Source organism: Heliangelus exortis, chromosome 2 (assembly GCF_036169615.1).
Source record: "Heliangelus exortis chromosome 2, bHelExo1.hap1, whole genome shotgun sequence".
NCBI classification, from domain to species: Eukaryota; Metazoa; Chordata; class Aves; order Apodiformes; family Trochilidae; genus Heliangelus; species Heliangelus exortis.
This window is the reverse complement of record NC_092423.1, coordinates 7,610,837-7,634,972: the sequence shown is the minus strand read 5'-3', so window position 1 is coordinate 7,634,972 and position 24,136 is coordinate 7,610,837. Positions and strand designations below refer to the sequence as shown.

The 24,136-nt window shown below is 39.0% G+C and overlaps 1 protein-coding gene across 31 annotated transcripts in view; it reads left to right on the top strand.

The window, feature by feature from the left end:
* KMT2C (lysine methyltransferase 2C) overlaps positions 1-24,136 on the top strand; it is a 197,041-nt gene that overhangs the window by 53,449 nt on the left and 119,456 nt on the right. For all 31 annotated transcript variants that reach the window (XM_071734713.1, XM_071734685.1, XM_071734711.1 and 28 more), the window contains 2 exons: positions 9,528-9,666; positions 23,611-23,817. In XM_071734713.1, the coding sequence (XP_071590814.1) occupies positions 9,528-9,666; positions 23,611-23,817 (346 nt within the window). The remainder of the gene's footprint in view (positions 1-9,527; positions 9,667-23,610; positions 23,818-24,136) is intronic.

Below are 24,136 nucleotides of genomic sequence, written 5' to 3'. Positions count from 1 at the left end.
TCTTTCAGTTTGTGCCCATGGCCTCTGGTCCTGTCAAGATCTTCCAGCCATCACCACCTTCCACCATTCTTGCTATCAGTAAAATACAGTTTGTTGTATAATACTGTGCTCTCCTGTGGGAGCCTTTCTGTTGCTCCTCTCCATATGAGTTTTCTTCCAATGAGTGTCTCTGTAATGGCCAAAAAATTCCCAAACCAAAACCACAAAAGTCTGGAAGGCACATGCTTTTGTGTGCACATATGCAAATATACAATTGCTAATTTAAAGAAAGAAATAATTTAACAAGCACGTCCTGGTAAGCTTAATGTAGGCCTGGTGGCCCTTTCTGCTTCATTTTTACCCGTTTTACTTTCAGCAATTTTCTGTACATGGTATTTTCTTGGTTCTGCATTTAAATTGACCGAAACTGAATTCTGAGTGTTAATTCTTTGATTATTCCCTTTTTTAAGAACACTTGTAAATTACGGAGCTCTTCCTAGAATCTGTAATCCTCCCTGTCTTTGTCTCCCATAAAAATGTTGAGATTTAGACACTGATTTGGGAGAAGTGCAATAAAATCAGGTTGTTTTAACTGCTGAGTCTCTTGGGAAACTCATAATAAATCCGTCTGCTGTTCTGCTTGTGATCTGTATCATGACAACCAATTCTTAAAATTAGTACTTAATAACAGACCCTTATCTCCCAGTGTTGTCTGGAGGCTTCAGCACTGGTAATACATAAAAGAATCCATATGATTTTATCAACGTTTCCTGTGTTACTGTTGTTAGTAATGTTGTTTTCAGACCCAGTGATATTGCCTGGCCAGTTCATTTCTTGTTGGACTTTGTGATAACTCCCTGAAGTCTTCCACTGCTCAGCCTCTTGTCTTGGGGCAAAGCACAGAACCAGAAACAAACACCTCTCAGTGGAGGAAAGTTCTTTGTGTAGAAGCTGCCAGATAATTTTGGGCTGATTCAGAATCTCGTGAGCTTTGAAGCAGCCTGGAAAACACTTTTCTAGAGAAAATTACTGTGATTTCCTACTTATGAGAGAAACTACAGCCACCTTTTCTACCACTATGAACCATACTGAGCAGAACCTCCCACTAAGACAAGTAAAACACCTGAGAACAAGTCCTGGTTTGGGTTATTCAATAGCAAAAGCTTCTGTCGACTTGTTAACACCAAAGGCTTTTCAAAATTCACTTTGTTATTTTCAGCCAGGTATTTAGGCCTCATCACTATGTTGCTTGTCACTTCTAAAATCAATGAAAAGAAGAATTGACACCACTGAGGACATTACCTGTAGATTTAAGTAGTCCATAAATATTAGGGTTCAAATATGTGCTTAAATTATTATTCCCTTAAATTATTATTCCCTGTACTCACTATTTAGTTTAGTTCCTTCTTTCTTGTGCATCTGACTCTTAGCTGGCCACTGAAAAAATAGCAGAACTGAAGCCTTGTGTTACTGTTACAAGCATCTTACTATTTTTCTTTGTATTCTGGTAATTTTTAAAAAGGAAAACAGACACAACAGGATGTCATTTGGCCTTTGTCTTTAAATTATTACAAGTTCACTTAATAATAACATTTATCATAGAATGGCTTAGGTTGGAAGGGACCTTAGAGATCATCTACTCTAAACTCCCTGCCATGGGCAGGGACACCTCTCATCTAGACAAGGTTGCTCAAGGCCTCATCCAACCTGGTCTTGAACACTTCCAGGGAGGGGACATCCACAACTCTGGGCAATCTGTTCCAGAGTTTCACCACCCCTGCACTAAAGAACTTCTTCCTAATATCCATTCTAAACCTAATCTCCTTCAGTTTAAAATGGTTTCCCCTTGTCCTATCGCTGGACACTTATGAAAAGTCCCTCTCCAGCCTTCTTGTAGGTTTCCTTCAGGTATTGGAAGGCAGCTACAACTCCCCACCAGAGTTTTCTCTTCTTCAGGCTGGACAATCCCAGCTTCTTCAGCCTCTCCTTGTATATAGAATCATAGAATGATTTGGGTTGGAAGGGACCTTGAAGATCATGTAGTTCCAACCCCACTGTATAGGCAGGAACACCTCCCACTACACCAGGCTGCTCCAAGCCCCATCCAACCTGGCCTTGAACACTTCCAGGGATGGAGTAGCCACAACCTCCCTGGGCAACTTGTTCCAGTGTCTCACCACCCTCCCAGGAAAGAATTTCTTCCTAATGTCTACTCTAAATCACCCCTCTTTCAATTTAAAACCACTCCCCCTTGTTCTGTCATTCCATGCTCTTGTGAAAAGTCCCTCTCCAGTTTTCCTGTAACCCCTTTAGGTACTGGAAGGTGCTCTAAGGTCTCATGGAGCCTTCTCTTATCCAGACTGAACAACCCCAACTCTCTCAGCCTGTCCTCACAGGAGTTGTCCTTCATCCCCCTGAGCATCTTTGTGGCTCTCCTCTGGACTTGCTCCAAGAGCTCCATGTGCTTCTTGTATTGGTGACTCCAGAACTGGACACAGTACTCCAAATAAATTACAACCTCTCTGAGTTGTTAATAATGCAGGTTATTTCTGAAATGCCATCTCTTTTTTTTTTTACTTCTTTATTTAACACTGCCTTCAAAGTTTTGGTATCAAACTGTTTTGTTAAATGTAATCCACAGGTTTTGGAACGATTCTTCAAGGACCCAGAATATGCCACCTTCTCATTGCTCTGAAGCTTAACACTGCTACTGCTCTGTCATTAGTGACATGACAGTGGAATTCACACTGACTTTATCAGTCAAATATATTAAATAGTAGCATGTACCTTGTGTACTGCATTCTTTTCCTCACTGGAAACAGAACCATTTTGTGTACATTTCAGCTTTATAGATATTTTTTTTTCTTTTTTTCTTTTTTTTTTTTTTTTTTTTTTTTTTTGATAACTGGTAACTAGGTCAGGTGCAAAAGTAAAGAAAGTAGCAGGTAAACTAAACTTTTTTAGGGTAGTAAAAGAGTTACCCACATGCAAGGCACTGGAAACTGTCCATAGAAAATTAAATTACTTTGAAATTCAGTAGTGGTGCATGTAAAAGAACATTCAGGGGAAAAATCACCATCATAATTTTGTATAAACAAAGATTGACTCTCAAACAGCTGTTCTACCTGAGTGAGCAGTACTGGAGTTCTTCCAAGGAATGCAGTAGCTTTTTTTAACTTAAAGAAGGAAATAAAATTCCAAGAGTTACTGGCAAGGGGGGAAATAGTGTGGGTTTTGGTTTTTTTTTTTTTTAACTTTTGCTCTATAAACCTGTGGCTTTATGGCATGTCAAATCACAGGTGCAGTTCTGTCTCTCCTTCTCCAAAAGAAGGAGCTGCAAGTGGGAAAGTAGAGGAAAGGCCACTGAGTACAAAATGAAGAAAATAATGACTTCTGTGCAGGGTTTAGTAAAGGTTAAAGGTTAGTAAAGATTTCAGCCTGAAATTATATGTTTGAGGAGGATATGTTTATAGGTATATATGTTATGTTTCATGATATATGTTTCATGTTTTCCCATGAAAGGATAAGTGATATGGAGAAAGTGAACATGGAATGAAAACTCATTTTGTTTTTCAGTACAAAACCTAGGGGACTTTAGGTCATGGTCAGGGCACAAAACAGGTGTATTTGCACTCAGCATCTATGTAAATTATAGAATTTGTTGCTACTGGATGCTTTAGAAATGAAGAATTTCAAAAAGACCTGAACAAACTCATGGAAAAATAATCAGATGAGTGCTGTTGAAGCTAGAAAGTTCCTCAATCATAGGGAGCTGATTATCCAGAATATGGTGTTTTGTGTTAAGAATTACCAAAGTTATAGTTTAAATGGTCTAAATTGAAAACCTTACTTTTATTTTACAACTGCTGACTTTGCACAAAGTTATTTTCTGTATAAAATGTATTTATTGAGTAGGAGTTCTATTTGAATGACAAGTATCAAAATACATGCTGAAGTGCATAAAAAAAGAATAACTGCTGGCTTTCTTCTCATCTCCTTATAACAACTGTTGCAGTATGTAGTTCACCATGATGTCCTTCAGATAGGAAAAAGGAGATAAGTTGTGGTTTTAAAAGAAAGTACATGTGCAGCACTTGCAAAAAACCCAATAAAAAGTTTCTTATTCAGGTGTGCATTTTGTTTATTGTTGTGTATAAGATTTTACAGTGTTGGCTTCAGATGAAGTGTCCATGGAGAAATAGTTCTTCCACGGGATAATTGCTGCCACATTCAAGTTTCAGTGTATTTTTTTTTCCTTTTTTCTCCTGTGGTTGTGTTTTCAGCAGGCAAAACCAGAGGGCTATGAAGTCAGTGCAGGCCAAGTAATGGCAGTAGCTGTTAGCAACCATCACCCTCTGTCTTTTGATACCCCTTGGCTTGTCTTGGTGCTGTCTGGGAGGGCTGTAGGTGAACTGCATGGGACTGGTCAGCTGCACCCTGTCCACTTGTTCCCTCGTGTTCACACCTGTACACACCTGTACAGGCCTCTACATACCAAGTTACAGGATGTGAAAGATCTCTGCACATGAATGATCTCTGTATGTGGCAGCCTGTGTGTCTCAGACACGAGCAGGGAAAGTGATTTTTCTATTAAATTGTGCCCTGAAGAGTTATAGTTATTGGGCTACTGATAACTTTGTTGTTCCCTAAGTTGGGACAGTGAGTGAAACTTGATAGTTATAGTCTGAGATAGGCATTTAAAATTCATAATTTACATTCCCTTCTTAAAATTCTTTTTTTATATTGTTGGTAGTCTGACCTGTTTTCTTCGTCTATCTAAATTACTAGAAACTGGAATACTTTGGTGGTGTTTGTACTTCTGAAAACCCCAGTGAGGATGTGTAGAACACCTTGTCCCTTTAGCCAGTTTCTGATGCATCACTTACCCCTTCCTTGTGCAAAAATAATTGCATCTGGTGGTTATAAACTTGTTACTGCCTCTTGCTGAACATCACAGTAAGCAAGAGATGAGACCTCTGGATTGTGCCTGCTTTGTTTGGTCATACTGGTATTTTCCAGCCTGCAATACTGTCTCTTCTTACTGAAAGTTTTAGAAGCTCATGACATTTACTTGGTTGTCTGTCAAATCAGCAGTAGGTCTGACAGCAGAGTCCCATTCAGTAAACTGCTCAGTCAACTCATTGCATCTAAACAGCACTAGAATATTTATTTAATGCTTATGACAGCTGTTTTGATTTTCCCCCAGTGTCACTATTTACTGAATATTGTAAGATTTTAAAGGAGATTTGTGTGTTTGTGTGTGTGTGAGAACTCTTACAGTATTACAGTATTACTCTTACAGTATATTTAGGTTTTGACTTTGAAAGTTTCTAACTTTATAAAAAAACACAAAACAAAACACAAAACCAAAAAACTTTTGGATATGCTGGTGTATTTTTTTTTGCCTGATTGCTACAGAAGAGCCCACACATCTCATCTTGCTGTAGGTTTACCCCAAGTGCCTTGCAGAATAGCATTTTAAGATTACAAAAATACAGAAAAGGATTGTTGTAACAAAAGAATGTTTTAGATCTTTAGTTGGTGTTGCTCCATCACTCTTGCTTCATCACATCCCCAAAGAAATCTGTGATCATGTAATAAAGCTCCAGCCATCACCAGTCCCTCCTTCCCACAAGCATGCATGTGATGGTTTGCAAGGGAACCATGGCCAGAGATGGGCTTACAAAAACCAGGGCTTCCAGATGTGTCTGCAATGTCCCAAGCACATCATTTACATGGGGAGAGGTTTCTAAGGAATCTGAAGATGGAGCAGGGAAAGGGAAATTGTCAAGACAGTTACTATTCTGAATTCTCTTAATCTCTATGCAAGACCTGGAAGTAAGGAGAGCACCTACTATGAGGAAGGTGGGTGACCCACGTAACCAACTGAGAATGGTGGGTGCTATTTATTATTTTTCAGTATTCACTACATTCTGCTCTACAAAGAGGGAGAAAATAAGTTATTAAACCAAGAAACTTTAGAATCCTTGAAATACGGAAACTTTGTAGAGCTGTTTTTCTCATTTGAAAAACTACAAGTTACTTCTTAAATAGTACAAATTCTAAGGATTGTCTCATCAACCCAGAGCCCAATGTATACATTTTATTGAGGCAAATGGGATGGAAGTGTTAAATGAAAAGGGAACTTTATACATATGTCATAAATTTTTTAAGTCCCAGTGACTTCCCAATGACGTCTCCTGTCTAAGTTAGGCCTTTTTATTTTTTTATTATATTTTTTCTGCTATTCATATCACCATCCTTGGAGCTGCTCAAAAGCCAACTGGCATAATCCTTGGCAACCAGCTCTGAGTGGCCCTGCTTGGTCAGAGGGCTGGAGAAGGTGGCCTCCAGGATGCTCTCCAGCCTCAATCATCCTGTGATTCTGTGAATGTTACCCAGGTCGTAAAGCATGTGAAACGTTGCCCATTTTGGTGGCCCAAGTGGATAGGAACCTCACTCCTACTTTTGGGGATTTCTTTTAACACTGATAAAAAAAGAAGGCCTTTCTGTCCTGAGCAGTCAGGTGGGGAAGAACTATTGATGTAATTGTCCTCAAATAATAATTTTTTCAATTGCTGTATTCTAGTATTTTCCTATTGTTTTAGTAAAGGAAAGTGACATTAAAAAATAACTTACAGACATTTGGGAATTGTGCAATTAGCTTTTTAAATTTTTCTCTCACAAACTCATTGCACATGGGCAAGGCTTTCATTGTGACAGAAACAGCCATGAAAATAGGATGCAAAATAAAGCCTTATACACGAATCTGCAAATGAGCTTCACATTTATTAATCATTCATATTTCCCTCATTCCCAGAAGCTTCAAAGTCGGATGCCACAACCAAGTCTAATGAATGTTCATTCAAAACAGTGAAAAACAGTTAATGTATTAATGTATTGTGCCAGATGCTTCCAAGAAATGTCCCTTTGCTGTGCCAGTGCTGGACTTCATAGCAGTTTGACTCATGAAATGAGTTACTTCTCCCTTAGTTGTCTTCTTCTGGAAAAGTCTTAACAAAGTTGAAGCAAGGCACACACAACTGATACAAATACTATTTTCGTTCTGTTTGGTGAGCACCGTGTTTTCCCTCTTCCAACAGCACATTGAGACACAGTGTGGTTTATTGCAGACAGCAGTTGAGATGATCTTTGACTCATTTAGTGTAATTTGGGTCCCTTCTTTTCTGAGGAAGCAAACAGCAGGGGGAAAAAGCACCGTAAGCTCCTGCAGTTGTGTGGAGTGAAACAATTTCATCTTGCACAGTCCAGAGTTCTCTAGAATGAGTCAAGTGCTCTTAAACTTTGCCTTTCCATGGGTGTAACAGGTGTCCATCAGTGTGTAATGAGATGAATGCTGGCAAAAAGGAAATGGGTTTTGCTTATTTGGAAGTTTCTGCAGTCACACAGTAAAGCAGAGTTTATTTTGTGAAGTTTAACTGGGTTAAATAAAATCAAGCTAGGTCAGACCAAGACCACATTTTCTGGTGGCCTTTCTTGAGTATTTCATGTATAGATCTCATGGGCTGTGTTGGGGTTTGTTTTTAACCATTTGGTGTCTGTGTATCTTACAGGTGTTTGTTTTGTGCTCTTCATTGAGGCTGTACTTAGAAATTTCAGAGTTACTTGCACAGAATTATTACTCAGACCCAACATGCTCTGAAAACTCACTACAGTTCATCAGGAATGGCTCTGCTGGATACTGCCTCTTTTGGGAATCCTTGTTGGGGAATAATTGCAGGGATTGTTTGTTCAGACATACAAAAACAAGAACGGTTTGGGGATTTGGTTTATTTTGTTTTGTTTCTTATGCAGTACCATTTATGCAGTTACAAAGGATTATTCCCAGCAGTGTCAAATGATTGTCCAGCTTTTTTTTTTTTTTTTTCCAGGGTAGGTTGGTAGACTGGGCATTTGTCTTTTGTACATGTCATTTTTTGATGCTTCAGATGTCCAAAACATTTCCAATGTATGTTACTGAATAGCTTAACTGAAATAGGTGAAGCAGTTCCTGTTTGCACCAGCTCAAATAAGTGTCTGACATACCCAGGCATAAATAGGAATTTTTTACTTTTTTTTACTTTTTTTTTTTTTTTTTTTTTTTTTTTTTGTGTGTGTGTGTGTGTGTGTTTTTCTTCAGTTTGTTTTCATTTAGTATTTTAAGTGTTATGCATTGTCTTCCTAAATGAGTCCACTCTAGGTTAAAGGATAATTTTACTTAAAACCTCCCTATATCAAACAAGAAAGATTTTCAATATTACAGACCAAACTATGCAGTTTTGTGTTCTGAGGATTTTCTTCTCTTTTATTGTTCTTATAAATAAGATTTAAGCTTGAAGAAGGTTTTGAGCATGCCCACCCATGTTCTAGATTCTTCTACCCATCCATTTCTCCAACTGAGGCATTTCTCCTTTGCAATAATTGGTTATATTTTGACATTGGGTTGTTGGAGATTTTTTTGTGGGGTTTTTGTTGGTTTTTTTTTGTTGTTGTGTTTTTTTTTTTAAAAAGGAATGTATCTTCTGCTTAAATCCTCTAAATAGTCTCTTGCTTTACTCATAACTGGTCGTTTTTTGAAAGAACTTTTATCTATTGGTGCCTCAGTGGCAACTGTGGGCACTTACAGGAGGAGACAGTAGTGTCTTAAGCTTGACATGCCAAAGAACATCTGCCAGAGTCATATAGTTTTTATTTGGATTAAAAAAATCAAAGTATGGAGGAGTGCAGAAATACTGAATGTTACTGCTCTCCAGCTAGAGCCTGGTTCCTGGGCATCCAGATGCTCTTGGAGCACCACGTTGCTGTCCCCATGAACAGATCCCTGGTTCCCTGTGAACCAAATGGGAAAGGGATTTAAGTTGCATGTAGTGGCAACTTGGTGTTTCATGTTTCTGAGCAAACTTTCTAGGCACACAGGAATGTCAGCTGGAGGTGTAAATATTTTTGTCTCACAACTGATGAAATTAAAAGTATGCTGCAAAAATTGCTAATAACCCTAGAGTTCAGAATGAAGCTCAAGCTGGCGTAAACTGTGTGCTTTCTTCTTTCACTTCTTCAACCCTGTGTTAGTGTAATTAGGAATGAACTAGTTAAGAGAATTGATCAAAGTTATAGCTCATCTGGGAGGAAAAAAAGGTTTATTATACCCTAAATTAAGTGTGCTTACCCTGCTGTCTGTTTAGGGATGGCAGAGCAGGTGCACAAGAGGAGATGTTGGAGAATGAGGTTGTCTAAAACTGCAACCCTATGTGAAAAGGTTGTTTTTGAGCAATGCTCCCCCTGCCCATTCCTCATTACTTATTGAGTATCTTTAGTTCACAGTGGTGTAGGTATATTGTGTTGTGGAAATAACTTCCTAAGCATTCAATTTCATGCTTTAGCTAGATGTGAAGGATAGTAAGTTTTTTACTTCCTAAATTTTGTTGTGTCTGTGAACACCTATATTTGCTAATTTATCTATAAATAAAACCCACTTTTGCAGCTTACATGGTCTAAACAACTAGATGAAATACTAAAAAAGTAAATATTATTCTTATTTTTTTAAACAGAAGTCAAAGAGCAATCTGCAGAAGAGGATGCCCAAACGGAAGTGGACAGCACCAAGCAGCTAACACCAGTCCTACAGCGCTCAGTATCCGAGGAGTCTGCAAGCTCCACTGCCTCTGTGGGTGTGGAAGCTAAAACCAGGTTAGTGAGGGAGTGAGGAGGAAGGTGCTGAGTCAGGAGCAGGGCTGGGAGTTGGGCAATGGGGTGCAGAGTGCTTGGGGCACAGGTTTGGGACATGCTTTGAAGCACTGGCAAGAGCAGCCCGTGCTTGAGACTGATGGCTTTACTGACATTAACTTCAGCCTGGAGAAGAGGAGGCTCAGAGGAGACCTCATCACTCTCTACAACTCCCTGAAAGGAGGTTGGAGCCAGGGGGGAGTTGGTCTCTTTTCCCAGGCAACTCTCAGCAAGACAAGAGGGCACAAGAGGTCTCAAGTTGTGCCAGGGGAGGTTGAGGTTGGACATTAGAAAGAATTTCTTTGCTGAGAGGGTGATCAAACACTGGAATGGGCTGCCCAGGGAAGTGGTGGATTCTCCATCCCTGGAGATATTTAAAAAGAGACTGGATGTGGCACTCAGTGCCATGGGCTGGGAACTGCAGCGGGAGTGGATCAAGGGTTGGACTTGATGATCTCTGAGGTCCCTTCCAACCCAGCCAATTCTATGAGTCTATGATTCTATGACATACAGGGAGGTCAAGGTGAAAAGCACATTCCCTGAGTGTTGTCCTCAAACTGCATTGGTAAACCCTTGAATTACAGCATAATATCTGTTTAAATTAAAGCAGGCATAAGTGAAGTCAGATAAAATGTGATTACTGAAGCTTTCCCACTGATAAAATGATATATTAGCAGATCCATATTTCTTAAAATCCTTATTTCTGAAGTTTCAGCTTGTATGTGTATATTTTCAGGCACAAAGTAAAACAAATCTTTTATAATTTCTACTGCATTCTTCCTTATTTCAGGATTTATAATACAGAAAATAAAGTTCGTATTTTTTCAACTTCTTACCAATTTAAATTAATGAAAAAGCAGCAAAAGTATTAATTACATTATTTGAGGAAAACCAGGACACACCATGGTCACTGCTGAAACATTATTACAGAATTTTAGCAGAACTTCTCTGTTGAAGCCCAGATAGCAGCTCTTAATCCCGTAGCTGTCTCTTCTGCTGCGGTGACTTCTGTTCCCAGTTACCAGACAGTTACAGGTGTAATTATATTTTGAAAGACTTGGAGAGAATCATCCTCATCATTTTACTTCCTCCTAATCTGACACAGAACTTATTTTCCATGCACAAAAAATTACTTCAGCTCTTTGCTGCACATATAATTTTTGTGTTTTACATGCTCACAAACTTACTAAATTCCCTGAGATAATTCCCTTCCTACAGAATTTTGATTAATTAGATCTACTGAAATGAAATACACAAATTTTTCTGTTCTTAACAGAACTTTCCAAAGCTAGTACTAAATTGCAGTAAATATACAAAGCACCTTGAACTGAACAGCTGTCTTGGTTCTTTATTTGACCTTGGTTTTGATCATTTGCAAAAGTTTTAATGCTGTTTCTTCTATTCTCAGTTCTTCTCAAGGTTACTTTCTTGCTGTTATTGTGAACAGTTGGTTACAACACTTGCTCTGGCCATAAACATGTTTCTTAGAAGCTAGACAACAGCAATCCAAAACAACTTCTGCATGATTCTGAACCAGCCCTTATTTGCCCTCAACTTACTCTTCCTGCCAAGTGGAAGTGTTGACCTCGATTAGTCAAGATTGAAAGACTATACAGGCCCATTGATTTGGCCAATCAAAACATTAAAAAGCTAAGAGTTATTAATTTTTAATTAAAATAAGAGTAGTCAGACCCTATCTCTGACATTTTGGAAAGAAATATATTAAGGAGATGTGAAAACAGTTAATGGGGAGTCAGAGGTTTCTCTGATCCCAGGTAATTTTTTTCCAGACAAATCCAGAATTGGTGTTGCAGAAGGCTTTGATATCCTCATAACAATGGGGGAAGGGAAGATTTCAGGGTTTTTTTTGATACTGTATCTTGAAACCTAGCAGAAGAAAGCCTCTTCTGATCTGTGACTCCTTGATCAATCAATCAATCAATCAATCAATCATCTGTAGCATTGTCTGTGGTGTGCTGACACTGCCACTGAGCCATGCAGGGGTAGGTGGACTGGATTTCTGGATTTGGGGTGGCTTGGCTATGGTTTCTTAGGAGAAAATATAATGTGTGAAATAACACACACCAGTGACGTTTGATTGTGTAATGGTGGGTGGAAATGTACTAAGATTTAGGATAAGGTGTGATTCCACAGAGACTTTAAATCTGTGACTTGGGGATGTAGTTCTGAAGGTGATTTCTGAATTCATCATACTCATCAGCCTAATCTCTTTTTTGGTAAGATTGTTATTTTTTATAGTAAAAGTAACTTAATCCAGTGGAAATATTTATATAATTAGAAATAAATTTAGGTATATGAGACATAGGAAAATTATGTGAGTATATTGTAACAGTCAGTGAGGAAATTGCCTAGAACACAGAAAAAGAACCAAAGCCTCTACCAGAAGTAGATGTGGGTGTAAGTGGAGCTACTTTTGCATCACAGTTTTTCACAGCTGTGTATAAGACAATTCTGAGTTTCTGTCTTTGGTAGTGAAGATAAAGGAGTTAGAGAAGCACAGGACACAGGACATAAAATTAAGCCTTTTATATTAAATAATTTATTTTAATCTATATTAAATGTATTTAAAATATATTTTGAAAAAATAGTGATTTGGGCATAGTAGGATACATCAGAACTAGGATAGGAATGTCAGTAGCTGAGAGATTAGCCAAAACTTGGTTTGTGTGTTATTTTTCACTGGATCCTTCCTGAGACTGAGGCTAAACTAAGAACTTCCAAGAGAAAGGTGAGAGAGAAGATGATCAGTGCTGAAACCTTTCTGAGGTGGGATGTGGGAGTCTAAGAGAACTATTCTCTGCAAATGGGATTGAGGCAGAGACTGAGGGTTAATGCTTAGAAAGCAACATGCCATAAACACTTAAAATAAATAGTATCTAAGCCATCCTGGGGCAGGGGGGCTGAAGGGACTGAGGTGTGTGTGTGCTAAGAAGGAATGAGTGAATTATTGACCACATGTGGGGAGGGGCAATAACGTCAAGCAAAGATAAACTATCAAGCCTGGCAGTGGTAAAAGTAATGCTGCCAACTCTTATATATCATGAGTGTCACGGGTTTTGGAGCCTTTTCCTTTGGTTGTTCCCTTTTTATAAGCTTGTGAGAAGCTGCTGTCAGCTCAGGACTTATGGCTGAGTGGAATCCAGCTTCTTTGAAAGGAATCTGCTCCCTTGGTTTGTGCTGCCTGCAGGGAGCAGGGGAAGAGCAGCCAGCAACCGGCTGCGACTCACAGCAGAGCCCACTTCTACCTTCCTCCTCTTTCCCACATTGGCAGCTCCAAGCATTAAAAGCTAAAGAGAATGGCCTAGAAACACAATTTCATAAAAGAACAAAACACCTTGTGATTAATTTTATTTTTCATATACGTCCAGAGACTGTAAATGGCATGAATTGCACATTTTCAGTCCTTTTGCCATAATCATGAAGTCAGAATATTGTTTAAATACATAGAAGCTTTCACTCTGCTTTTTTGATTTTGGTTCTTTGGTCTGCTTAGTATCTGTCCTTGTGAGACTGTTGCTAAAACTACAAAAAAAAAAACCCTGGCAATACACCTTCATGCTTTCCTGCTTCACTTGTAGTTGGACAAAACACATAATTTCCATTCCAGACCAACTGCATTATTCCCCTTTATTTTGTTGCTGCTTCTAAGATCAAGTTTGGAGTCTGTAGATGGAGGGCTGAAGGGTTTTATTCCATCAAAAAGGGGTGGTTGGAGAACATCTGCTGATTTGTGAACAAAGCAAAATAAAAAATGTTAAAGTTGCAAAGTCAAGCATGTCTTTTAGGAGATACCAGCTATTAATATTGACTTTAAAACTGATTATTTTTCTTCATAAATATATATTATAAAACAGTTTGTAGTTTTACATGAATGTTTTTCTACAAGAATTCTTTCTTCAGAGAATAGACCTCATGATCAGGCACTTGAAATCAGTGCAGAGTTTTGCCGTTATGCTTTTAAACCTAAATCCTTGTCAGCATTTACAGTATCTTCCTCTGAAGTCAGTGCTTGACTTCTGCATCTGCAAAGTGGAGACAGCATTCCTTCATGTTATAAAAATAAATTGTTTAATAGGAGTGAAATTATATTCCTGCATTATATCAATGATCAGTTTCATCCAGACTAAAATTACAACTTTGACTTCTAGGACACAGTAGGTAAAGACTAAGACCATGTACTGAAAAATGAGAAGCAAGTTAAATATTTACTGGTTGTCCCTCCTGTCTGTTCATACAGAACTCTTCTGGAGATGACTCAAGAATTTTATGAGAGACTGTTGTTAAAGCAGCTCTATCTCAGAATCATAGGGCAGGAAGGGACCTTTGGAAGTAATCTAGTTCATCTTCTTTTCCAAGACAGATATCTAGAGCTGTCATTCCTGACAGCAGTTTACATAAACTGCTCTTAAATCTTCCAATAATAAAAAGTCCTGATCTTCTCTAAACAGTCCTTTCCACTCCCTTCCTTGATTTTACTGCTGGAACCACTTTCCTCACATCTAACCCACACTCTCCTCACTCTGCGTTTATCTCATTTTTACTTTTATTAAAGATAATGGAGAATACATTTCTGCAAAAGGCTCTCAGTTAATTTCCCCAGCATGCTTTACCTCAGAACAGAAATCCCAAATTTGTTCATACTTGCTCTGTAGAAGATATTTTCTTGAGTGCTGATTCTTCTCACTGTTTTGAGTTGTCTCTAGATGGTCCACACAGAAGGTATTGCACAAATGAGGTCCAAGAAAGGTTTCACAGGCAGCCTTATCCTGCCCTTTTTTTTAGGCTGAACAAATGACATTGTGATCATTATAATGTGCTCAGTGCTCTCATACAGAACTTGTACCTTGTGGGATTTGACACCCATGATCAATGACACATATGACCAGGCCTTTAATTTACATGGAACTTTGCCCCTCCAATGGATCTGTTGCATTAAATGAGTCCAACCACAGTAACCATACTTAGAAGTGTCTTCTGCCTGCCAGGTTTCTGGAGTCCTGCTCTTAGCATCTCATGAATGTTTGTAGGCATTTTTTTTTTGTTTCTCCCCCATGAAACTGAGTCTGTGTGTCACCACCTGGCTCTGTCCTGCCACTGATGGACAGCAAGCCTAGGACTGGCATGTCAGGTCTGTTGACTGGACGGATTTTCTTCTGTGAGAAGGTAGACAGACAGACAGAAGCATCCCATGAAGAGGTTTTCATGGTTGTCATCATGTCAGACCATGCTGAAGGACAGACAGCAGTACTTGAGACATGGTGTTGCAAGCAGACCAGCTCAGAAGCAGATGGGGTGCCTGCTTTGTCAGAGGATTGCACAGATACTTGTTAATCACAAGTGATGTTACAAGGCTGGGATCTTTAGTTCTGTTCCATTGTTGAGTGAATACAGCATCTTGCTCATTTCTTCCAAATGTCACATTCATCTTTCTTTCACCTTCAGATTTCTTTGTTAGGCTCCTGTCTTTTTCATGTTATTGACAGCTCATCATATTCCCATTCTCTATACTTTTCCAATCCTAGTTTCTGCTCATCAGTCCTAATCACTGTTTCAGTGTCCACCTGGTTGCAGTTTCTTCTGTTTTGGCTCTTTGTCTGATCTGCATTTTCCTTCCCTCCATTTCTGGTAGCTCTCTGACAGGCATTTGGGACACAATATTTCTTCTCACCCCTTTCTCCATTTTCATGTTCATTTTCTTGCCAGCTGATGCTCTGTTCTCTTCCTGCTTTCTTTGGCTTTCTGTTATCTGTGTTATTCCCATAGTCAAATGTCCTGTTTCCCCCCCACCTTCCAGTTCCCTCACATAGCAAGCTCTCTGTCATGCCCTGTCCATTCATCATTCCTTCCTTCACTTCCATTTTACAGCTGACTGAAGGTACAGGCAGTTTAAATGGGAAAATCTGGACTCACAGCATCCCTAAGCTGTAGTTGCAGAGATGATCCCTGTGAGTTTCTCCAACCTTTGCTGGAAGGATGATTGTTCATGGGGTAAGCATGGTGTACATGGAGGCTGTTTGCACATGGGGACTGAGAAAGAATGGAGCATGTTTAGTGAAGACAGCACTTTTGTCCTTGTAGCTTCAGTGGGCTGAAGTTTTGCTTGTTATCTACTTGGTAAGGTAAGAAGTGTTTAGAGAAACAAGTTTGGACTAATTTTCATAGGGTTACAGAAAGTGAATCTCTAACTTCAAAAATGAATATAGTAAAAATTTAAAGCTTCACTGAACAGCAGAATGATTGATCAAAGACCTGAAGTAGCTTCCAGCTGAGCCATCTAGGACTCTTAATTCTATAAGAGACCAGAGGAGGAAGATAAGAGGATTCAGAGTCACAGGGGGTATTGGGGGGGTGGCTCTATTTTGATTGTTCTGTTTCTTTTGATGCAAGAAACTGAGTGTTGTCAAATCAAACTTAAAAGGCTAGATGCAAAATAAAAGGAGGTGATTCTTTGCACACCAGGCAGTTGTCCAGAGTGACATGGAAATCCTTGCCAAAGGATGTTGTGGATTGATGAAAATTTATGTGATTTTGAGACTGGGCAAGCTCATGAACAGAATTACTGAACATAGGAATCACAACTGATATAGGGAGGCTGAACTGATGAAAGTATTGGGAGGCACAGGTATGTTTGTCCTGCTATTTAATTATGTGTCTTATTATCCTGTTTCTAACACTGACCATACAGGGTCGGATGGACCTTTTCTCTGACCCAGCACAGTTTTGACTAAAGCACCCCACTTTGCTTCCAAAGAAAACCAGCAAAGTTTGAATGATGCAGAACAGCATGTTATTCCATTCCCCAATATGACTGAACAATTCTGAGGAAGCTTTCTTGAAAAAGCTGCTATTGAAAGCTGACCTGGCATATGTTAAACTTCAGTAACTTTCAGGTCATTAAGACCCAATTTATTGTTCATATGATGTTGCCTGCAAGGTTTATGCAGTTTTGCTGTGATCTATGTTGATTTGCAAAGAGAGGGAGTTTGCTTAAACAGACAATACTTTATTGGGCACAGAGGCACACTGAAGATGCAGGTGACTGTAATTCTAGTTTGGGTTTGAGAACTCACAGGTTAAATCACCTCCGAAAATTGTCTGAAGTGTCACCCTTCAGGTGTGCTCACAGTTGCATTCTGTGTGAGGTTTTTGGTTGTGAGAGCGAGTCAGTTCAGGTGTTAAAGAATGATTTCTAGATGGATCTGGAATCTAGATGGATTCTGGTAACCCCTGCTGCATTTCTGGTTTGTGAAATCCTAATAGAGCTTTTAACATTAGTTTTTTTTAAAGCTGGTACACATAGGCAGTGGATAAGACCACATTTTCATATTTTTCAGTTTTTAAATATTAGTAAAATGTTTTGCTTTGTTGGTGGAGTTTAGAGGTTAATGTTTTCTTTCTTTCAAATGAGAAGAGCAACTTTAAGCCTATTATATGGCTGTAGAACTGCATCTATGCTGGTTTGAAAAAATTGGAAAGCAGTTATTGTCTAATGCAGTTTAATTGCTTTGTGCAAACTTGAGATTTTAAAATTCCTCACCTGAAGTTCATATAAACTCCCTCCTTTTTTTAAAAGTTGTGTGGTAGAAGTTACATACTCATTTCAAAACCAACTCTGTGACAGTGTTAAACCACTTCAGAATTTCAAGTTGTTCTGTGATTCAGTTTCCTATTGGAAGGAGAACAACTTGCACATCAAACAAGTAACTGTAGCTTGCAGCTGAGAACTTTTGCATCTTTCTCTTTGTGGTGTCTCCATGTTGCACTTTTCATCCTTCTCTCTGTATCATTCATTCAGCAAGGTGATTTATTAGGTGGTTAACCAATGTGAAGTTGTTGTGTTCACCTAAGGAGTTTTCTTGAGTTCTGTCCTTTCAAGCCACTTCGTTATTGATGTCCAGATATTTACAGGATATTTAGATGAAGCTGAAAGGCTTTATCTAAAGACTTGGGTTCTACAATCACTCCATTTCTGTGAATATCACACATATATCAGAACATACACTGATGCATACATGGTATTGTTTTAAGCCAGAAATCTTTTTTTCACTTAAAATGTAGCTTGTGGGTCTTAATTTGAATTTACATAAATGATGCAGTGGTGCATCTTCACTAAGGAGAAAAGCAATTTACTATTTAAATAACAGCATGAAACAAGCTTGAAGGCAAGGTAGTTTTTGTGTTAGCACAACTTAGCATAGCTAAATACATATTAGGTGCCCTGTTGCATTTAATTTAGGCTTTTAACTTATGCTGAAACTACTAAAAAGGCTAGGTAAGTGAGGAATTCTCAAGGCCAGTTGTCATCAGTGTGCTTCAGAAATCAGTACAAATGATGCTCTGAAGTTCTGGTTTGCTTCCAAATACTCCATTTCATTGTGTAAAGCTTAATGTTAATTGTGGAAAATAGGTGTTAAAAACATTTTAAATTTCTGTAACAACTTTGGCGACAAAACCCAAGGTTTTATACATCTCACCTTTCAAAAAATGCTAGGGTGTGAAAAAGACATCCTGAAGGCATTTCCAGACACCAAGAAAAAGTACTGCATAACTCCTCTAAAAACAACGAAACTCAGCAAAAATCAAACGATACCTTCTTCACCTTCTTTTTCAACCCAAAGTGTGAATGAACTGGATCTTTATTTTTATGCTTTCTATTTTATTTTTAACTTTAGTGCAACGATTTTCATAGCAAATGGCAGTACTGATCATCTGTAACTTAGCATTTAATGTTAAGGCAGTGGTTATAGTGGATCTCGCTGGACGTGGTGTGCCTTGGGTATTCTCAGCTCTGATCCATAGCCTTTTCCTGGCAAAAAAGAGCAACGACCTCTGCTTTTAATTACATTGATTGAGGAGGTGAATGCAAGGTAAAACTTCATTGAAAACTGGCGTCCTACAGTAGGCTGGGAGGCATTTGAGAAAATACGAGGAGGGTATCTCTTGAATTGAATTCCTAAGTTTGTATTTCCTGTGCTGTTCACAACTTCTCTTCAGCTCTGCAGGATGCTTGGATTCCCCTCTGCATGTTCTCCTGAAAGTTAAAGGACTTTTAACACTTTTCTGCAGAGCAGATGGGGTCAGGATTTTCTTTAGTCTACCTCCTTCACCACTAGAAGGGTGGTAATAACTTCAAGCTTCTTACCAATAGTCATGCAGCATAGGCCACTTGCCACCTTCCTTGCTATTCAGCTGCACAGGGATCTTGGTGACATTGATGGAAGTGTTTCCTGTGAAAATGAGGAAGGAAATTTATTCCCTCAGCTGTATACACAGAGTTTCAGGTGGATAGCAGTGCCCCATATCGTTGCAGATGGTCAAGCCCTTCTAGTCAGGTATGAAAAATTGGCATGAGAATGAGAGCTCACATCTGGTACTGTTGGGGGTTTCACTGACTCACGTGGATGGTTTGAAGGTTTCCACGAGCTTCACAGCACAACACTCGTGCAGACACAAGTGTAGATTTGTGAGATACAAGACACTGCACAAACAAAACATGTTTACATAAGTCAGCCTGCACATCTGCTTATTGTCAAGGAGCCTTGGCTGACACAGGATACCCCAGTGTCATTTTCCAGGGGCTTCTGCTTACTCTTGGGAGTATAACTACAGCAGCACTTGGTGTGCTTGAAATGTTGGTAATCCTCATGGTCAGCCTTAATTATGTTAAAAAAAAGTTTTGGAGATTATCAGTTTTACTTTAGTTCTTTAACGGAATATTTGCAAGCAAGCCAGAAGATGTTTCATCTTCTCTGGTTGTAATTTAATATTGTGCAACTAGTTGCCCAATATTGCATGTGTTGAAATGAACTCCTTTCAATGGGAAAGTCTGTGTTTAAGGATGAGTCCTAATGACTGTGTCATCAGTCAAGTAGAGGAAATAGTCACTGTTCTTCTCCCTTCCTCCAGGACTAACTGGCTGGTGGGTATTTCATTTTTCTTTGTTGTGATGTGGGCTGGAGAGGATTTTAGCATCTTTAGATTTCTGTCAGGTGAGTAAATTCTGTGTGAGGAAGAGGCACTGAGCAGGCAACTCAATGAAATAAGAACTTGTAGAAGAAAATGTTTGGCAGAGTGCAGAGATTGACATGTTTCTTGTTAGAAAGGGCACCAAGATCCAAGTCTGGATCTCCTCTCATGGCTTGGTAGGAACAGACATGAGCTTCAGGCATTGGCCTCATTGCTTCTTGTTGCATTCCCTTAAACTCAGTGTGTCTGGTTTGTTCTGGACATATTTTTTCCTGCTTCATGTATTAAAGTTTTTGTGCATACAGGAATACTCTGAGATGGGGTGACTTAGATAAGAACCAAGTAGTAATAAACCACGTGAGAAATTTTAAAACTATCTGAAGAAGGAGCATTTGTTCTGGGAAAATTCAGGGATTAGTTTGACGTTACAAATAATGATGAAGTTTTATTTCGGCTTGGAGCAGCATAGATGTATCTTAAATGTAATACTCGTGAGCTTTCTCTTTCTTTTTTTCCTCAGTAGCTTATAAAAAGATATGTGACACATTGTCTCTTGCTTGTTATCCCATTCCAAATTAGCCAGTTCTGAAAATATGCTAATTACGATAACAGATCTAGGGTTTGATCTTAAGAGTTGCCAGTATCTCAATTTCGTTATCTTCAGTATGAGAGCTCTTCTTGCATCACAGATTTAAATCCCCTAATTGCATATTGACATATGGAAAGTGGATTTGTAAGTAGTTCCTGCAGTCTTCAGATGATAGGAATAAAAAAATGCTACCTTCTGCCCATCCAGACATAACTTCAAATATTTACTGAGCGTTTAAACCTAAAAGGCTTACGTGATAGCAATGGCCACTTTGTACTGCATGGAAAATCAGCAAGGTGACAAGTGGGGAAGAGGAGGACCATGGCTTTCCTGCAGTCTCTCTAACATGCAGATACCAGGCAAGGAGTTTGCTGCCACCATCTATTTTTAGGTATCAAGGTGCCTGATATATTTGAAGCCCCTTTGCTTACCCACCCTTTAAAAAGTGAAACCTTTTCTTCCCCATTTTATAGTCCTTCCTCTCCATCTCAGCCCCACAGTCTCTTGGCTGTGTTCTGGGAATCTTCTGCTGCTCCTGTATTCTGCATCTGACTGCTCACAAACCTCTAGCAAAGGGTTCCCCCAGCCCCCTCCTCACAGCCAGTGCCCAAGCATTTGCTTCAGCTTCTCTCCCCAGCTTTGCTGGAGCAGGAGCAGTAGCACAAACCATATGATTCTTGACAGCTTCACAGCTGTCCACACCACGCTGCAGAGTAGCTGTGAAATTTGCTGTTGTTTCACTTCACTCTGCCTGCAGAAAGCTACTGCTGGAAGTTGTGATACCTGAGCTGCCTTACAGGCTCCAGAAATACCAGCTTTACCCCTGTGTTCCTTTTTCAGCTACAGCTGCTTTAAAAGTTTTGTGGGGTTTTTTTTTTAATTCCTGTTTTGTATTTCTATTTCATAAACCTTAACATTATCAGGTATTTGCCACGACTTCACTTTAAGGACCTTTGTTTATTTATTCATAATTGTCCTTGAGTCTTTAAATGAGCAGTGATAGTCTGTCCTAACAGGATGTATGAGTAATTATTTATTCCACTGTGGATAATCTTGTGTTTGTAACTAGTGTAATTTGTATATCATGGTGCTGCCTGTTTAAATCTCTTAAATCTCCTCACAAGTCTCTAGTCTCAAAGGCAGGAATAGGTTTGCTTTCCCTTCTTACAAATTCTGCCTGTGAGGCCAGATCAGGTTTCACTGGTAGCTTAGTAGTTATATTCACTCACATACAAATAGTAACTTACTTGTTTCTCTATTAAATGAAAAACTAACTTTAAGGTAGACATATTTTTTAGCTGTAAGAATTCATTTTTCCTTCTTCTATGCTACATTTACCTGTGTTTTCCTTGCATCCTTTTTCTGTGGATATCTTTTTCTAAAAATTCCTGGAATAGTTATAATGGTTATAAACTGGAGCATAGGTGGTTCTGTTTAAATATAAGGAACAATTTTTTTGGGTGGCAGAGCACTGGCTGCCCAGGAAGGTTGTGGAGTCTCTTTCCCTGGAGACATTTACAAATGTATAAACCCACCTGGACGTGTTCCTATGCAACCTGCTGGAGGTGACCCTGCTCTGGCAGAGGGGTTGGATGAAAAGATCTTTAGAGATCTCTTCCAACCCCCAACTTTCTAGGATTCTGTGAATGTGTCAGACATTTACCTTCAGCACCAGGGGTTGTGCTGGCTGAGGCAGGATCAGTGAGGCCAAGGCCATGAATGTGAGGATGAATATTTCCTAACAGTACTGTGGTAGGGTCTTAATTTGGATACAATGAATGGGACCTTTTTTACCAGCCTACCAACCTGCATGTCCCCAAAGGTCTTTCTGCCTTAGGGAAAGTGCAATCCTATTTATAGAGCATAAGTAAAAGTAACTGGCTTCATTCTGGGCTTGTGACTTGCTGTTCCCTTTACCTGGCTGTCAGTTATTACCAGTACTGTAATAGTAGAGTAGTTCAAAAGCATTTTATGCACCCACTTGTTTTGGGGGGTTGTTGTGTTTTGTTTTTCTTCTTCTTTCCTTTTTCTTCTCTTTTTCTCCATAGTGTTGCTCTATGGTGAGGTCAGAAAGATCAGGCACAGAGTATGTTAAACCAAATCTAAAGGCCTTTGCTGGATTCTCAGGGTCTTCTCTTCTGATCTGGAACTTTCCTTTTCTGCTTTTGCCTCTTTTGGTTGCTGCTCTTGCCTCACCTGGATGAAAAGCATGGGCACTCTGTATTTTTTCCCCATAATTTAGTGAGTATCATATAGGAGTTCAGCCTTAAGGTTTCTGCTTCCTCTCACCTGACCTTCCTGCAGCCACCCACCCAACACAGAATGCCCCAAACCCAAGTGTGCCACCTTACAGATTGTAAAGCTATTTAAATAGGATCCAGGCTAAACCAAGCCTCTTAAGTGTCTGATTCCCTGAGGCATCTTTTTAGGGTCTTCAGGGCATAAATACGAAGAAAACAGAACTGCTCATTTAAGCATTAAAAAAATGTGTTAAATGGCCTTACTTTAATGCAAACTGCATTAGTTGCACAAGTTCACATTTTAAGTTTGTGGATATGTTTATTATAGAAATATTTTTCAGTAGCTTCCATATGATGTGACACAAGGAGTGCTGTCAGAGCTGTCAATTCAATGCTGTTGCTATGTTATGCATGCTAAAACATAATTGCAAATGGTACAGGGACATTGTAGCAGTCACAGTTCTCAAAATATACATTTCCTCTTGTAAAACTCTTAGGCATCGCTTTGTTTTTTAAATATAAAAGGAGACTATTTGGATTTGTGTGTCATATCCCTGATACGTGTGACTGTAGCCATTGCTGTGATTTTTTTCTCATTATTCCATTTTTTCCAAGGATTCACTAAACCTTTTTGGTGTATTGTTTTTGTACATTGTGTTACACAAAAGAGGTATGGGCTTACAGAAAGGTAGACATGAAGTTATGTTCTAATTATTCAAACAGGCAGAGCTTTACCTTTTCTGTTATGGCAATGCTGAGTTCATTTGATGGGTGTGTTAAGTCCTTCCTCCCATTCTTTTCCTTTTGCCCTGTTTTCCAGTGCTTTTTCCAATACATGTGTCTAGAGGTACAGAGTTTTTTAACAAAATGTTGTATCAATAATTTGATTATATGTGCATTTGTTCATTAATTATGCAGTCTTGTGAACAAAAAACTTTAGATGAGCTGGAAATAGTGCTTCTGAATGCTGAATTCTGATACCTGAGAGCACTTAGAAACTTTTATTGTCTGGTTTATATTGGCATGAAAGTTGATGAAGTATCCTCTGTTGTTTCCCCCTCAAAAAAGAAATGTTTTTCTTCCCTTTCACAGCGAACAACTCTGCGCCTTTTGTTACTGTGGAGAACGGAGCTCATTAGGACAAGGAGACTTAAAACAATTCAGTCCAACTCCTGGGTACGTTATCCCATGGAAAAAACAGCCTTTAAACAAGAGTGAAGCCAGCGACAGCACCGATGGAGCTTGTGAGAGAACTCCAAGGCAAAACTCAGTGCCACGCAAACAGAGAGGACAGAAGAAGTAAGTCCATTCTTCATTAAATAAGAAGGGGGTTGGTGTTTTGTGTGCAGTTCAGGAAGCATCTTTACAGATGCTTTGGCAAATAACTTGTATTTGTGATTTTTTATTTTTTATTTTTTTTGCTTTAAAAAACAAACACAACACAAACAGTATAGGAACGGGCACCTCTTCTGCTTTTCAAAGATCGGTTTCTCCAGTGAGAATCTTGACTTTGAAGGAATATAGAAAAGAAACAGTTACTGGGAAGCAGTGGTTTACTTGTGAGGCTGAAGCAAAAGGATGCACAAGGAGAGAAGTTAATGGACTTCAAACACTTCAT